A 16,885-nucleotide genomic window follows, 5' to 3' on the forward strand; every position below is an offset into this window, starting at 1 on the left:
CATTATTCGTTTACCGTCAATTTTGTTTCTATTAAAGTATTTTAATGTAGTTAACACATTTTCCCTTATCCCCAACACACTTTCACTCACCAAAACGTCGCCAATGCGTCGGTGGGCCGCTCGTCGCCAGGGTTTACTGTTTACTGATGGACCTGGCTTTCGTCTCCGCCAACCCCCGCTCTCTCTTTTATTACCCTCTAGTACTTAAGGGTATGCTCTCTTAAAACCACGGGTTGAAATGGTTCTAAAAATAACTGTTTCAAACTGTCATACATCTGTTCTTACTGTAACAGTTATGAAAAACTTTTATTCTAAATAACTTATAAAGAACTTATAAGAAAGATTGTTTTACGTTTGTCCCTGGTCTCCCTTACCTTGGTAAAATGTTAAAACAATTAACACAGAATAGTCACAAATGGGATGAGGGTGTGTTGCAAATCAATCAGTAAACCAATGCTTTAGTTGGACAATTTATTACGTGTGCGTCGGTATAGAAATATCATACAAATCCGAAGACGATCCGAATAGATTACGAAAACGTTAGGTTCACGATGTTCACCCTTTCATACAAGTACATTACAGGAGGATCGATGTGGAACGATTTTCTATACAAACATCTAAACGAATCACCACTAAAACGAACCACTAATTAGCGACAATAAAAAGTAGGGTTGGGGGAGGGGGGGATTATTATTTACAATTCAGTGCGTTCCCGTGTTCACATGAAGCTCCGCACACTTTGGTATTAATCGAATGTATATACATTGCATACTTGCGCTTACACGACTTACAACGTAAATCAGGAGTAACGTGCTATCGTCGATATTATTCTGCTTTTTTTTTTATCGTTTATACGTGTCTCGGCTATTTGGGTATCGATATTATGAGTAGGATGCGCCTTGTCGGTATATTCTATCCCGAATTCACAGTGGACACAATTATATTTACAGTGCAAAATGAGCGTTTCCTTTGTTCTCGATAACGCAGTCTGACGATCAGAGTTGGATACTGTCCTTTTTTGATTTTTCCTTTCTCATGAAAGAAAGGCACTATCAACTTGGACTTGTATTTCGAATATTTATTATTTAATGTTTTTTTTTAAATGTCTTTGACATGGATTACTTTTAATTTGTGATTACTACGTTAGACTTGGTCAGTTTTAAGTCTCATTTACGATTAAGCGGCGGATGTTTATGCAAATATTGATTTTCGTGGACTAATTTGCAGAATCTGGAATTGAACAGAAACTGTCACCCACACTGAGGGTGTTATTAGATTACTATTAAAATGAAAATGCCGTTAATTTTTACTAAATTTATGATTACAGAGTTTTACACAATCGCATATTGTATGAACGCATAAAATCTGCAGATTATTTATGAAGAAAAGGTCGTTTTCCTGTCCTTTAATATGTTACAACTGAATTATCGTAGAGTTTTTAAAACTGACATAATCTACGTAAAATATTTTGCAACCAGATAATAACTTAATCTTGCTGATTATCATCGGTACAGATTTGAGTCTTTTGTAAGAGAGAAATATTATATACTTACAGTAATGGAGATTTTATGAAAATACATATAACATTTTTCTCTGAGGATAAATTCATCAATAATTTTACAAAAGACATTGGTTCCAACCGTTAATTCAGATTAGTAAACTTTTCTTAACCAAATTATAAGTTTTTAATATAATTTAGAGAATTATTTAAATATCACTGTACATATTCCATTGAATTCTCTTAACACTAAAGATTCATACATACCTGTAATAAATGTGATACATAATTCCTTTATACAGAGGATAATTAAAATATTTCATGTTTCAAAATAGAACTCTTTCAAGAAATAAAATTCGTATGGTTTTCCGAAAATTTATGATTTAACTCTTGGTAATGGTTATTAAGTATTCTTTATATGCAGATTATTTTCATTTTCTTGTACACTAAAAATTAACGAAATATGTAACAAATTTTAGGTGATAAGAAAAGTAATGCAATATAAATGTATTTTGTTTTTAATTCTAACATTGTAATTAAATTAACATTAACTAAGGTCAGTGTTGTTAAAAAAAATGATAATCTTTAATGGAGTCGTTATTATTAGTACTTTATAACAAAATGTAATACTGACTTAGACTGGTATTCTCTAAGAATTGCATAGAAAGAGATAATTAATAATATAATGTATCTTCTTAAATATGGATAAAAAATTGGATGATAAAATTATTGGAAGTTAAAGATGGGACTTCTCAAATAATGAAAACATCTGACTTTTTTTCAATAAATTTCAACAGTAACAGGAAAGACGTCCTTGTTATGCAATCGAAATTTTCTTCAAATAAATATTTTATTTATCACGAACACACATTTCCACCTTAATTTCCCTGTTTTGTTTTTATACAACAATTTTTCCAAACTCTGTCGACGATACTGCGTCGTTCTCCCATTTTATTTCTTTTTTTCTTTCTCCCCCTCTCTCTCTCTCTCTCTCTCTCTCTCTCTCTCCCTCCCTCTCTCAATGATAAAAACGCTCTTTGGTCGTCTAAACGAACTTAACGAAACTCGGGAATAAACAAAGCTCAGCCAAAGCGCAAAAAATACGAAATCGTATAAACTTTCACGGTAATCGCTAGATTTCGACGCGAAGTAGGATTTTAGATACAATTACAACTTCGTTTAATTAAATCATTCAACCTAGATCCTTTACTAATTATCCTCCGATAATTTAACAAAATACTGTATATCCAACAGAATAATTGACAATTTCATTACATAATTTTGTATGTTTGTTGAATGTCGATTTAAGAAAAAATTTTACTACGTTTATTGCACCCCATCACTCAACGTTCACTGAAAGTATACGAACATTGAACAAACTGTAATTTCTTCCGGGCTGACTGATTAATTACCAGTCACTAATTCATACTTAATCAAATTGATTCTCTTACTTTTTTATCTTGGAATTATTGAATCGTGTGTTTGTTATTCGTTTCACAGTTTCAGTGCACGTGAATGAACTTTGCTTAAAAGCGTCAGCAGCAAATTAATTTTATAAACATCGAAATTAATTATTATATTCGCTGTTCGTTTTACGTTCTATGCAAATTATACTAGCTCCGCGTTCTATGTTCTCTGTTTCGAACGATAGTTCGTGATTCTTTAGATACATACTTTGTGAATGTAAACTAAAAAATAATTTCGTTTGAAAACTATTACAATGGTTTACACCGTCTTCTCGTTTATCATCGTTTCGTAGTGAACGAACAATTCGTTACGTCGAGAACACTCGATCGTCGATATTTTTGATGATTCATTACGCACATTCTACCTGAGATTTCTTCTGAACAGAAGTATTCGTGATTAATCGAATTTTGTCTTGTTCGTGATACAAGTGTGTGTAATTGCGAAATATCGAGCGCGACGCTTACGTTCTGGCAAAATAATATATTTAAATAATTGCCGACTTAAATCGCCCCCGAGATATGATCGGAGCTCTTCGGACACGCAAGTTTTCATTACTGTTTATCTTACAATAATATCTAATTATTTGTTTCGACTTTCGTTTCGATCCTTCGTTATATAAGCTCATGTTCCTGTGAATTATTTTTTTTCTTTGTTATCTGAAAAATTGGTGGTTCTTAACCCTTTCGTGCATAGTGGTAGAATTTAAAATCTATTGTACATATTTGAGTATTCGAGTACTTTTTAAATAATTCATTGTACAATTATTCTTTGTAAAATAATTATTCCATTCGTATGCATTCAAACATACCAGGTATCTCTATGTATGTAAAAAATATAGTTTCAGCTTAAAATAATCTTGAATATTACGGACAATACGTTTCTGTTACGAATGGAATTCACCGAGATTGACGAATAAATCATCGAAATGAGACAGACAATTCTCTTCCGGAGAGTGAAAACTTGATTAATTATAACAAACCACCAATTACTGACTTTTAATTACCATAATACTCAAATCCATATCAGTAACATTAATTTAAAAATTCAATTTGACCAGTTTTCAATACCCGTTCATTAAACTGTTATTTTCTCAATCGGTCAGTTTGTTTCGATCAAAATTGAACCAAGTTAATAATTAAAGGTATCGATTCCCCCGATTGATCGACACGTCGTGCACGCTTTACCTCCGATACGATGGCCAAGCGCGAAAGGGTCGAGGCCATTTGTTTTTTTTTTGTTTTCAGAGAAGCTACGAGCTTCCAAGCAACTTTCATCCACCGACTCCTGGGTGTCCACGCCACCCTATTTGTTCTCGCAGACTACTATTCTCTTCAAGCACTTGTTAAAAGAAGACCACGAAGAAAGCGGACACTTTCGTTCTGGCCACACTGCACAACACTATGGACTTCCTGTATCGTGGTGAAGGGAGTCACTGTCACTTTCGAGGTAAGTTACGTAGCTATCTGTGCTGTCAGGATGCTGTCCCATGTCAGGACCGCCGCCGCCGGGGTGATGGGGCCCAGGGGGTGGCAGGGGACCCCCACCCCCGCCGCCTCCCCCGTCGTTCATTGGTCCACCGAGCATCCCCGGTGGCGGCAATTGAGGTGGTCCACCGTGAAGATCGTAACCGTGCATCTGAAAATGATAATTATGGAACGTGTAGCAAACTCTGATGAATTTTCATTGTGTAAACTTTTAAAGAGTGAGTAGGATAAACGTGTCAGTTACTGTGCTCTTATACATATGACAATTACATTCATTTTAATGATTATATAATTTTACAAAATAATCTAAGGGCACAGTAACCAGAAGGGGGCCTCAATAACTGACACACTTACCCCATTTCTGCCCTTCATAACAACTCACGACTATCCGTATTTACACAAATATTCAAGCATACAGTATTTTGTCCACAGTAAAGTGCACAACTACCTCAATAATCACACTTCAGGTAAGTCATCAAATTAAAGACACCAAAAATATTTCTAACAAAAGCAGCTAACGTAAAACATTTTTCACTATTTCTAACAACTCCTTATTTTTCAAAGTAAGTGACTCATTTGTGCACCACACTTTGAAGAATGAAATTGTTTATGTTTAATGAAACACTTTATACATAACTTATGGTACGCAATACGATTATATTTTTTAATGATGTTATTATAGTAAAGAAATAACAAATACAATTACCTGTGATACCAAATGATGGAAAGATGGGGTATTGGGATCTAGCCTGTCTAAATCAGTGTGGAGAGCGAAGTCCGAAAGTGCTTTCCACGGTGGTTGATAAGCTTGCACCTCGAGTGGCGTCATTCCTATGGAACTCTCGTGTCTCACGGGACTACTGGCCACCATGGGAATGCCGTGCATTCCACCGAAGCCTAATTTACGGCCGTCCTGCAATAAAAAGCACTTCGACTCATTAAAATTGTTGCTTGAAATGCGAACAATCGTCAAGTCTCTGAGAATTTTTCTCGATTTCGTTGTCACCTCTTTAACGCGTTGTAATGGAATAATTAATGAATAATTGGTGACTTTACTGTTAATTTAGTAAATAGAACGTATGTAAAGTCTATATATTTCTATTTACATGACACTGCACTTCAATATTTTCCACGTATTCTCCATGTTAAGTCAATCGTATCAAATGTTAGATGCAGCAATGAGTAATTCCCTATTCTTTAATAAATTTAATATTTGTTTCATTGAAAATCATAGGCTGTCCGGAAGGAATTATACATACATACAATGTTTCTTGTAAATGTCCATTTACAATGAAGGTTAAATTACGATAACAGCAAAATTGTGTTTTATTTCGACTTATGTGAACTGAATAATAATTATATTTATTCCTTTCGATTAACGATACGTATTTGTCATTGCTCTGCGGTGCGTTTATCGAACACGAACACAGAATTTAAACTATGTTATCATTTTGTTAAGGAAATAGGGGATTATTCGTGTCCACACCTAATAATTCCACCCACTTAGCGGTTTTAAAGTCTTATCATTTGATTCGTCGAAATTGCTCGCATATTTTTATTGTTAGATCAGAAATATCTCACACGTGTTGACACGTTACCTGTTGTTCGACTGTCTTATATTTTAGTTAAATCACATTGTTGCCTATTGTATTATAAATATTAAGTTACTCTTGAAGTAATATAGACTCAATTTTAACATAAAACAGTTTCAAGACGTGGGTGACGAGCAATTTTTTGGGATATTATTATTATTAAATTTATATGATTAAATTATCTTAGTAAATTTACAGAGTGGGATCGTCATAACAGCTTTTCCAAACAGATCACAAATGTTTTTCACAGTGTTTCCAACATCTATTCCTTTGCTTTTTAAATTTTCGTTCAAAACAATTCACTGTGTTCGATTGACAACGTTCGTTTCTACATTTAACTTTTAATGCTCACCTTCTCTTGCATTTGCTGTTTCATAGCAATCGTTTTTTTCTTGTCCTTGCAACGTTTATTCTGAAACCATACCCTAATCACCCGCGGACTAAGGCCCGTCATCTCCACCAACTGTTCCTTCATCAGCGCGTCTGGCCGCGGATTCGCCGCGTAACAAGTTCTCAGAGTGTGAAGTTGCTTCTCGTTCAGAACTGTACGGACCCTGGTTGGCTTACCATCGGAACCGCCGCTGCTTTTATGGCTGCCTGATCCGCGGTTACCACCCACGCTCGCTTTGTGCGATCCGCTCTCAGACCCGGAATCTGCGAACACATCGACGACAATTAAGTTAACGTAGCCGTCGTTTATGACAATCCTTTGGGATCCGAATTTTCTAGGAATATTTTAACTTGTTTTCCCTGTTCTCGAAGCTATTGTAAAATGTTTGATTTTGTGGTATAAAAGTGAAGTGGTATACGAGGGTGATTAAATAAGATTTGGTAAAAAAAAAATTGGTAGTAATTGTTAAAGTATTTGAACAAGACAAAAACATGTTAATGTGTCTTATAGTATATTATTAAACATTCCAGCGAATCGGTATGTTTTAATTTTCGAGAATCCAATTTCCCTAAGAAATTACGATTCTTCTTCGATACCAACGATAGAAAAATGAGAGGTAAAACGTGACATATCTCAAACTAAAAAGGTATTAAAAAATTCACCATTGAATTGAAATTCCAAAAAGTATTCTATACCTCATCCGCAGTCTCGACGTAATCTTCAATTCTCTAGCAATCATAAACCATTCAAACAGGTTTCGGAAACAAATTGGTTTGATCACGGTCTCGTGTCAGGGATCAGGTTTTAAATACCGCGATCTTCTCTTCGCCGAACATTAGATCGATACGTCCGAATTTTGTCGCTTGCACGGAGGTGTCCACTTATCTTGCCGCGCGCGAAAAAGAAAAAAGGCGGAGGCTTAAACAGGAACACTGCACAAATTGCAAGCTGGCTGCATTCATCCGCCGACACTTCCCCGCTCTGATTCGCCGCTTATTTGGAAGAAAGTCCGACTCTTCGCGGGGAAGAGCAACGCGACTAAATCAGGAGAATGCCGGAGCGGAGTGTTCGGCTGCGACTATCGTCCTAACCGGTCTTGCGAAACCTTCTTCGCCAGCTAATGGGAGATCCGGATAGTGGTTCAACATGGCGGATGGAGAACGCGAAGACAAATGCCTGCTCCGTATTCGAGGGACCAGAGACGATATTACGGACGAGTAAACTTTGACCGGGATTCCGTGATCGGTATACGGTCCGAAAAGAACGATCGTGAACACCTTCCTGATACATTAACCCTGCTGTTCTCGGGTCTATATGACCCGAAATGAAGGACAAACGATGCGTTGATTTTTTAAAATATATATTTGTTAAGGAAAGTTGCCTATATTGGACCATTTGTGTATCTCTATAAAGAAATATATTTACAGTGTTTTCGTTGGATATATTGATTTAAGGAGCGGAAATAAAATTTGGGAGAACAGTGAAACAGGTAATTAATTTGCTTGTCGTTTCACGTTGTCGAGATATAAAAATATAAAAATACGTGCTGCGTAATTATTATTCTTCGTGCTATTTCGAGTGAATTTCATTTTACAGCTTGTAAGTACTGTAATTTTAAATAATACGACAACACGAAAATATGGAAAATGTGAAACCCACTAAAAAAACGTACTAATGCACCACGTGCACCGTACGATACTTATTTCTTACTGTTTCTATTTTTTTCAATGTCCTGAACAGTTTTGATAATATGCTAAAATAATATTTAGGTGTTCGACTACTGATAAGATTACAAATTGGTGAGGTACTTATCATTAGTACGCTCTCTGAAATATATTTTGCCATTCTCTATTGGGATTTCCAAGATTGAAGGAAAAAGTGTTCTTGAAGTCGACTGCTATGAATACGGTTAATAAAATAACGCCTATCTTTTCAATATTCGCTCACTTGAATAGAAAGTGCTCGATCGTTACAGATGTGCAAATCAGTATTTTGAAATTAAACCGCGATTTTTCGTCTTGATATTAATCGATGGTAATCATAATACTGATAATTGATTTTAAGTATGTATTCGATAGTGAATGACGACACATAAGGTGATTCGTGTGAGATTAAAATAATCTCTTGATGAAATAATTACGTGTACTTCTTGGCACTCCTTTGTTCTCGTACCGCCAGGCTTACGATGCGAGTAATGGATAGACGCGGATAAGCAAGTGACAGTATCTAATTCGAAAATCAGTGTTAACTCTAAAAGGATTGACTTCGTAGTAAGCTTTCATTGCAGTAGGTATGTGAGTACGTACATAGGACACCACGAAAGTTTTCAAAAACAATCGAGATATTGATTGTACGGTTACCTATTTTAAAGTATCTCCATGAGTTACCTTATCTGTGCATACTGTGATCACCCCCGAAGAAAAAGGTAAGCGTAAATGTGATTCTACATAAATTGACATCGTCTGTTATTATATTAAAATAATGTTACAATATTTCTATAATTCAGTCTACTATGTGTCCCTAAAATCGAGAAATGTTTTCCCAACAGTCACTTTCAATCAAATTTATTCTCTCTTCCGTCGTTTTTATAAATTTCTTTCTTCCTTTTAAACAGATTCACTGCACCCCGTATTATGCGACTTCTCCCCGTTAATTGCCACGGGGACGAATAAATAAACATCGCGCGATATTTGTGTCGAGCCGTTCTACGAATCAGGAAAGTTTCCAAAAGGATGAGAATTTTCAGGTTCAGTTCCCCTTGTTAGTCCGCATCGATCAGGGAAGGACCGCGCGAACCAGCCAAAAAGGAAGGAGGAATCAGAAACCTTTCGGGGCACATTTCAGCCGGCGGAACAGCGAAACCTGTTGAGAGTCGAATTTCATTAACTCCCAATTAACGAGTAATAAGTAACTCGTGCTGCGATAAGGATCCAGTTTCCTTGGCGGTGTCCTTCGGAAGGATTCGGTGGCCGCACGAGATCGAGTGTTCGCGGATACTACCGAAGAGGCGATAGAACAAACGAAATCCGATTTGTTATTAAAAGTATATGACGACTATTTTTACATATGAAGTACATATTATGTAATAAACAAGAAGTGTATAAAACAAGGTCAACTCAGGTAAATTTAACCCAATCGTTATAATTTTTTTTCTAAACGACACGTTAAAACGTATAAAGGTAACAAAGTGCACTGTGCCCGAAACGTTACAAACTTTCCGAACGACACAGTACTTTGGAGGGGATTAAATTACAAAACGACGAATTCAGGCGTACCTATACCAACAACCGTATAGTTTTGTTATTCACCGTATATTTAGACGGACGGTCTAACGACGTGGCACAGCGTTGCTTAATCGATGATAATTGAAAATTGCGTGGTACGTGACACAGGGGCTAGCTGGAACGTACTTCCTAATTCTCCCGTAAACAATATCTTACGGGTCGCGCGCGGGTCGGCATATTTTCTATGGTGTTTGTCACTTGGCTTCCTTATGGAAATTGTTGCGTCTAAACATCTTTGGTCCGATGCACGAAACTGGTGGACCACGGACACCAGATGAGGGCAGTGGTTTGACAACTCTTTACAGCGTGGCCGAGGTGTCAAATGTAGCACCTCTCTGCCAACTACCGTGGCACATAACTACGCACGATCTCTTTCATTTCTTCCTTTCCTTCGGGTTTTTCTGTTCTTTTTTTTTTTTATGAAAGTTTATTCAATTTTCTCTTTTTCGGCAATCGTTTCCCTCTGACATGAGTCAATGAGAAGACCAACTAGAAAATCACGTACGGGCGATTCTAACATTGTACGATTTTAACATGGTCATCATTTTTTTTTTTTTTATTGTGATTCAGGCGTTTATTGATATTTTATAACTTTCCTTTTTAGTCGAGAGATTTTTGAGATGCTGAAGGTTCAAGATGAACAGGCAGTTTGTTTTTCTCTTTTGCAATGGTGTTTGGAAATGTTAAAATATGAAGTTTTATGAAACCAGAGTTAGTTGAATTGTCATTGAATCTCAGTAAGAAGATAATTTTATGTTGTGCTAATTATAAAAAGACAATTTATGTCATGTTGCTAGTTTTAATTATTTTCTGTCGCTCATTGTGCACGATTCTGCTTAATCTACAAGTGTACAACTTTACCCCAGCTCGGTCAATTTTCCCGGTCATAATTTTTTTAACAATCCAAAACCATTACATCGCTACAGAAGTAATCTCGAATCTCCAATCTATCCGTATAAATTAGCATTAAATCTCTAGCTAAAAACTATTACTTTCTACCCTGATCTTCCCTACATACGCAATTTTCTTTAATCATATAAATTCTCATACCTATCATATAAATAAATTCAAAAAAGCTTTAAAAAACGTATTCCACTATTTTGTCCACTAACTTGTTACATTTCGTTTATCAGTGTAAGGTTATACAGCGACAATTTTCCGGGTAATTAAATCATCATTAACGCGAGCCTCATTGGACATTTAATCCAGACTATCCAGCCGATGTGTGTGCACATATTAGGACGGTTTGCACGCAGAACACTAATCCCGTGTAATCCTGCCGCGTAGGAGGGAGCTGGTCAAGCCTTCTAGGTCTTAACGGCTTCAATTATCAACACCTAATTACGACCCCGAGGATCCTAACACAATACCGTTATGTCGGGAGGTCCCTTTGAGCCTCCCCTCTAGCGGATACCCTTTTGCAAATTTGCCCTTTGTGCTCTGATAGTCCGTGTCCAGACAATTTAATCCACAAATAAATTATGCTCGTTTGCCCGCGTGATAAAAGTTATGATACTGTCATTGAAGTCTTGATATATTTCGTGATAGTGCTCCAGAAATTAGCCACTCTTGTAACCTTAATAACTAGAATCGCAATGGCGGAATATTATATTGGATAACAGTAATTGGGGAATATTAATTGGGCAAATTTTTAGTACATTGGTCGATTCACGTGAAGTATGTTAAGAGCGGCAGGTTGTCAGAATTAAGACTCAATTTCTAATGTTTTAAGACAAGTCTAAGGAAAGATTCTATTAAACATAGCTTACTTGCTTTCTTAATTAACCCTCGCAGGGCGGTGTCTGGGTCCACTTAAGCAAAGTTTTTAACAGGTCCATATAACACATCAACGTAGAAATCGAGTACAGTTAGGAGTTGTCAATTTTGAGTCATATAAAAACGCAGGTCTTTTTAAGTGACTAATGTAAACAATAAGAAAGCGAACATATCCGATTTCAATCGGCTCTTTGATGGAAACTGTGATTGAAGTACGGAGTATGGTATGGTATTATATAACGTGTTAATGTTATTGGAAATTTGATCACTAACGATTCAACGTTAACAATGATTTGCAACAATATATATATATATAATATATAAAAAAGAAACTGACACGCAGAAGCTTAATTCAATATGTTTACAACAGGAAGTCGATCGATAAAACGGAATGTTTTCTTTACCTGATATCGAGCCATCATTGGGATGCAAATGGTGATTGTTATTCATAAGGGATGCGTTGTTATTATTCTCGTTGCCAGCAGCACCACCAGCCCCAGAGCAAAGCTTTCCACCCTCGAGAACGTCGTGATCGTGTCTGCAGAAAAGACCGTCCTGTCTCAAGGCAAATTCGTCGCCAGGTACTAACTGCCTCATGCACGCTGAACATCGGAAGCACTTTATGTGATAAATCTTGCTCTTTGCCCTCATCACATAATCGTCCTTGCTGAAGCACTCGCTGCACATGTCGCACTTCGTCCCGAACAATCTGGAAAAAATTTCATGGTCGATCAGTCGATTTGAATTGGATTCATGTTATTTCTTCGTTAATAATTTTATAGTCTTAATTTTTTGATAATTTCAATTTAATGGAAGGAAACTTTCAAGAATTGGGCAAAGTTGTGATTCTCGAAGGCCGACATAGTCTAACGTTCAAAAGTTTAGGTACACCTATTAAATCTGTATTCAGGTATCTGTAATTTTTGATGGGTTTCTATAAAATAGAATTTCACTTTATTTATTTCTTCTGTTGAATTTATTCATTTTACTTGTTGCTTTGTAGGAACAGGTTTTCGTGAAATTTAACCAGCACGATGAATCGATTAATCAATTATCGTTTTATGAACTAATTCTGTTCGATTTCTCCGAATGAGGTGTATTAAAGTCATTAGTCAGTACGTCCTATATTGACACATTTTATTAGTATGCAGCACGTAATCAAATCTTAATTTACTTCCATGCAACACGTGATCGCAGCTGGTGATTGTCAGGCAATTATCGATTGGTCGTTTATTTATATCACGATGTTTCAATGAAATTAGTAGACCTTTCCTGAAATTGAATTCTTTTTGAAACAGATTTTATCGTTGTCACTTTTTAGTTTTCAGAAATAAATAAACAGAAGTTACATAGTACTAGCTATAAATCATCTTTCATAGTTCATAATTGACAACTGCGTTGGCGTTGAATAGAAGTTCCTATTGTCATTGTTCAATATAATTGGTAACACAACATTTTCGTCCAACTTTCATCTTATGTTATTGATAATGATGAGGAAGATAATAACAATGTCAGTTCGTTGACATGATTAAAATTTCTCGAATGATTTTGTACATAGAATAATAAAAACGATAAATATGTGTTAACATTTTAAATGATACCTATTTAATCTTTATGAATATTAACCGTATCTATGCATTGAAAGATAGACATTTTAATCCAAATTCATAACTAAACTTCATAAAGATAGAAGTTTCTGTTAAAACATACTATTTAGTGGTAACAACATTCCGCAAAAAAATAGCAGCTAAAGGCGTCTTAAAAAATATGAATAATGGGATCCACTTAATCTTCGTCTAATAAAATTCGTATAATAAAGTTGAATACAATATCAGGTGTCGGCAATAAAACGGTTATCTCATGAGCAACAAGCTAATATTAGTAAGATCATCTGCATATAACAGCGAGATCTCCGTCCCAATCAGACAAATTTATCCGGGGATGGTTAAGGAACACCCAGAAGGGAACGTTTTACCACCGGCTTGTTTCGACTTTTCGAACAAGACGATAGAAACAACAAACACGCGTCATCGATGTCTCTACGGCCTGGCAAATCCGTGTCGACCGGATATGCCAGTCTTCTTCTTCGTTTCGGAGGCATTTTCGACGTCCGATGGATCAATGCAAATAAACCGTCTGTCCCCGAAGGAGAAAAATATTTGGCGCAGGTTGCCGGGAGATCGTCTCGATCGATGCTGCCAGTTTAAAAAGTTCCCCTTCCCCCCCTTTTTTCCCCCTTTTTCGTTTCTCTTTTTTTCTTTCGAAGACGCCACTCGTTTCGGATTACGTTCGAAATGGGGCGCCGTTTCGGTCACACGAATCCGTGAAACGTCTTCTTGCTAGTGTCTGTTACCACTTTTTTTCACTATTTTGCGCTACAGACCGACGACATTTATTTATGTTTCGAATTCATCTTGCGCTTATTATGTGTATAGAAAATGCTGTTTATATAATGATATATTTAAATCGTAAATTTCGATTATTTAAATGACACTGCTGTTGAATCTAGCAAAAACATCTAACTATGCAATGAAATAAGTGTTAAGTTTGCGGTAAATAAATATTAGGTGTACTAATAAATAGTACTATTCCTCTTAATTATGGTGCGATACACATATTTTAAATTAAATTGTCTTCTCAATTTTTCACTAACTTTAACACGAAAGAACTCCTTACTACTTTCAACGATTGTTTCAAGCGACGTTGTTTTGATACGTATATGTATATACAATGTAATTTTACAAATTGGAGACATGTGAAATTTACAGAGCTCTGTAATTTTTCGTTCGAATTTTGCGGATTCGATGCAACCACGTGTGAACTGCGTGTTTTTTTTTTTTTCGTCGCTGATGCATTTCTCCCAGCAGACGGTAACTTCTGCTCAGTATATCTCAGATAAAAATACTCCGAAGAAACGCTCTGTCAGTTCTTACTTTCTTCGTTTCCTCCTTCTTTGCTCCGGTGGTGCACCTTTTTCTCCTTATTTCCCTGGAATCCCACCGTTCGCGAACGCGTACACCGAAAAGACTATCGCGTGTCGTTCGAGAATGCTGCCAGTTTTGCATTAATTACCATATTGCACTCGACCGTACCCAGTTTTCACCCTCCCTCGAGATTTCGCGACTATAATTCTTCTTTAACAATTTGTTTTTATTTTTTTTGTCATTAACTATGCGGTAAATATATAGCGTCGGAATATAGCGTTTCAGGTACGATTTGGCTTTTAAATTTATAACAATATGAAATGTTATTTACAATAACGTTTATAATGATATCATTTTTTTACTGTTAGTAATGTACACAAAATATTTCTGGACGAAGTATACTACTAAAAATGTATGTGTATTGTAATTATTAGACCATCGATTTTATGCACTTCTGACATAATGAGTGTATGCAAATATTTTTGAAATTTGTTAGCACCATATTATTCTACATAAAAAACCGCAAACCTCGTCCATTAGAAGTTTTCATGTATCTCCTTTGGTTTTCGATATAATATTTTCGGGTCGAAACTTCGACGGGTGGTTTCACCCCTTAAAGTCGCGTCTCAGCCGATAAAAAAAAATATGTATCCCTTATTTTTGACTGCTTAACAGACATACAAAGTTTCGTCAAAATCGGAGGGGGACATTTCCATGTCTTCCCTCTTAAGAAAACCGATATGTCATTATGGGTCGATTTAATCTCGAACTTTGTTCTATCAAATCAGATAAGTCGTTACCTTGCGTAATCTCGTTTGCAATAGGTTTTTCCGTCCCGTACGAAGCAGGTGCAGTGCTCGTCCAAAAATTGCTGGCACTCCGCGCACTTCAAACAAGCCGCATGCCATTCCAAGTTCGGTGCAACCCGCAGAATCCATTGGTCATGAATTCGTCCCCCACATCCCACACAATGCGAACTTGTGCTTTCTGAAAAAAAATAAAGAAACGTCGGTTAGATAATACTCTATCTCTAATCTGTGAAACAATAGGAATAAATTCGTAATCATATAATTAATAAGGACACGGGAGACACGTCATCTGCACAGTTTACGAAACAAAACGGAGGAATTGATTGTTTGATAATTTATTCCTTTCTTTGTGCTTAATGTAACGAGTTAGCAATTATTTCATAGTTATCTTTCATTTTTATATTAGTCAATACACATAAAATAATTAATTAATTGAACAGAAATTTCGTGTTTCTAATTGGTAAAAAATAATGTCCTTGTGCATGAATACATTGGGTATGCTTTGCATAAATTATTGTACTGTTGCAAAACCTGTAACTCTTGAACTGTTAACTGGATAACGTTATTTTAGGTATTTTTATGTCATAAGAATAATATTTATCTCTTCGAATTTCCCTTTATGAAATATCATGAGCTAACAATCATAGACATTGGATTTCGAGTGTGAATTATAGATTATTTTCGTGTAAATATCCATTACACGTCACATAATATCAGAAAATATTACGTATATGAATAATCACGTATAGTTACAGGCTGCATCATATTCCAATGAATCTCGATGCAGAATGACTTTCTCAGAGACTGACGTCGCGTCATATGTCCTGCTGCCAATTCAGACACATCTCACGATAATTACAGTCATCGACTTTTGTTTCGAGGGTGCGATTCGTACGAAAAAAGGGGGGAAAGCGTTGAGATTTCAAGGAGGAGATGTAAAATCAATGAGCCTTCGCGCGTTGAAGGGAACAAAAGCGTATAGAGAGCCCGTCTGTCAAGCAGATCTATTAAATGTACTTACGCTTAAAAGGTTTTGCACGTCAATTGAAAGAAATTCTTTCTGAAGAAGTGAAAAAATGTATTTTCAAGACAATAAGTATGTGTGTTGGTCGAGTATTTAAAAACGATGCAGTGTAACTAATTTTTCGTCATAGTGTTAATAAAAGCGACATTTCATATAGATACAACCACCTAACATTCATATCTTTAATAACAAGAATTTAAACAGGTATATTCTTTATATTTTTATATTTATTACAATATTGTCCTACTGTCAAAAACCATGAGTAGTCACCTTGTCAACAATATATAGTAATAACCCGTTCGAGTAATCACCTTGAAATATTCAAAATTCATGTGGTATACTCTATGCTATATCCCGACCGTTACATTTGTCTTTAAATCAAATCGAAGACAAAAATTCGTACACGTGCCTCTGTCGTTACTGACCAATTCTGATCGAAAAAAATGCTGTAATTTTTAAACACACCAGGGTGGTCTAACCCTGAATCCGTTCATACCCACTCGCCAAATCAAAGATTCATGTTCATCGACCCTCCGAATGTACCGACATCTCGACATATGTTACACTCTGTTCGCGCGAGTACACGTCGGATCGTTACACGCTTACAATCGAAAAAAAAAAAAAAAATCAAATTCA

General features: G+C 36.0%; 1 protein-coding gene across 1 annotated transcript in view; it reads right to left on the reverse strand.

Annotated features, from left to right (window-relative positions):
- Nucleotides 1-4,363: 4,363 nt before the first annotated feature.
- LOC107190251 (insulin gene enhancer protein ISL-1) overlaps nt 4,364-16,885 on the reverse strand; it is a 36,486-nt gene continuing 23,964 nt past the window's right edge. The window contains exons 2-6 of the mRNA XM_015579026.1: nt 15,217-15,403; nt 11,897-12,201; nt 6,394-6,695; nt 5,156-5,362; nt 4,364-4,600 (exon numbers count right to left, since the gene is read on the reverse strand). Of these exons, the coding sequence (XP_015434512.1) occupies nt 4,364-4,600; nt 5,156-5,362; nt 6,394-6,695; nt 11,897-12,201; nt 15,217-15,403 (1,238 nt within the window). The remainder of the gene's footprint in view (nt 4,601-5,155; nt 5,363-6,393; nt 6,696-11,896; nt 12,202-15,216; nt 15,404-16,885) is intronic.

This window comes from Dufourea novaeangliae, unplaced genomic scaffold, assembly GCF_001272555.1.
Source record: "Dufourea novaeangliae isolate 0120121106 unplaced genomic scaffold, ASM127255v1 scaffold168, whole genome shotgun sequence".
NCBI lineage: Eukaryota > Metazoa > Arthropoda > Insecta > Hymenoptera > Halictidae > Dufourea > Dufourea novaeangliae.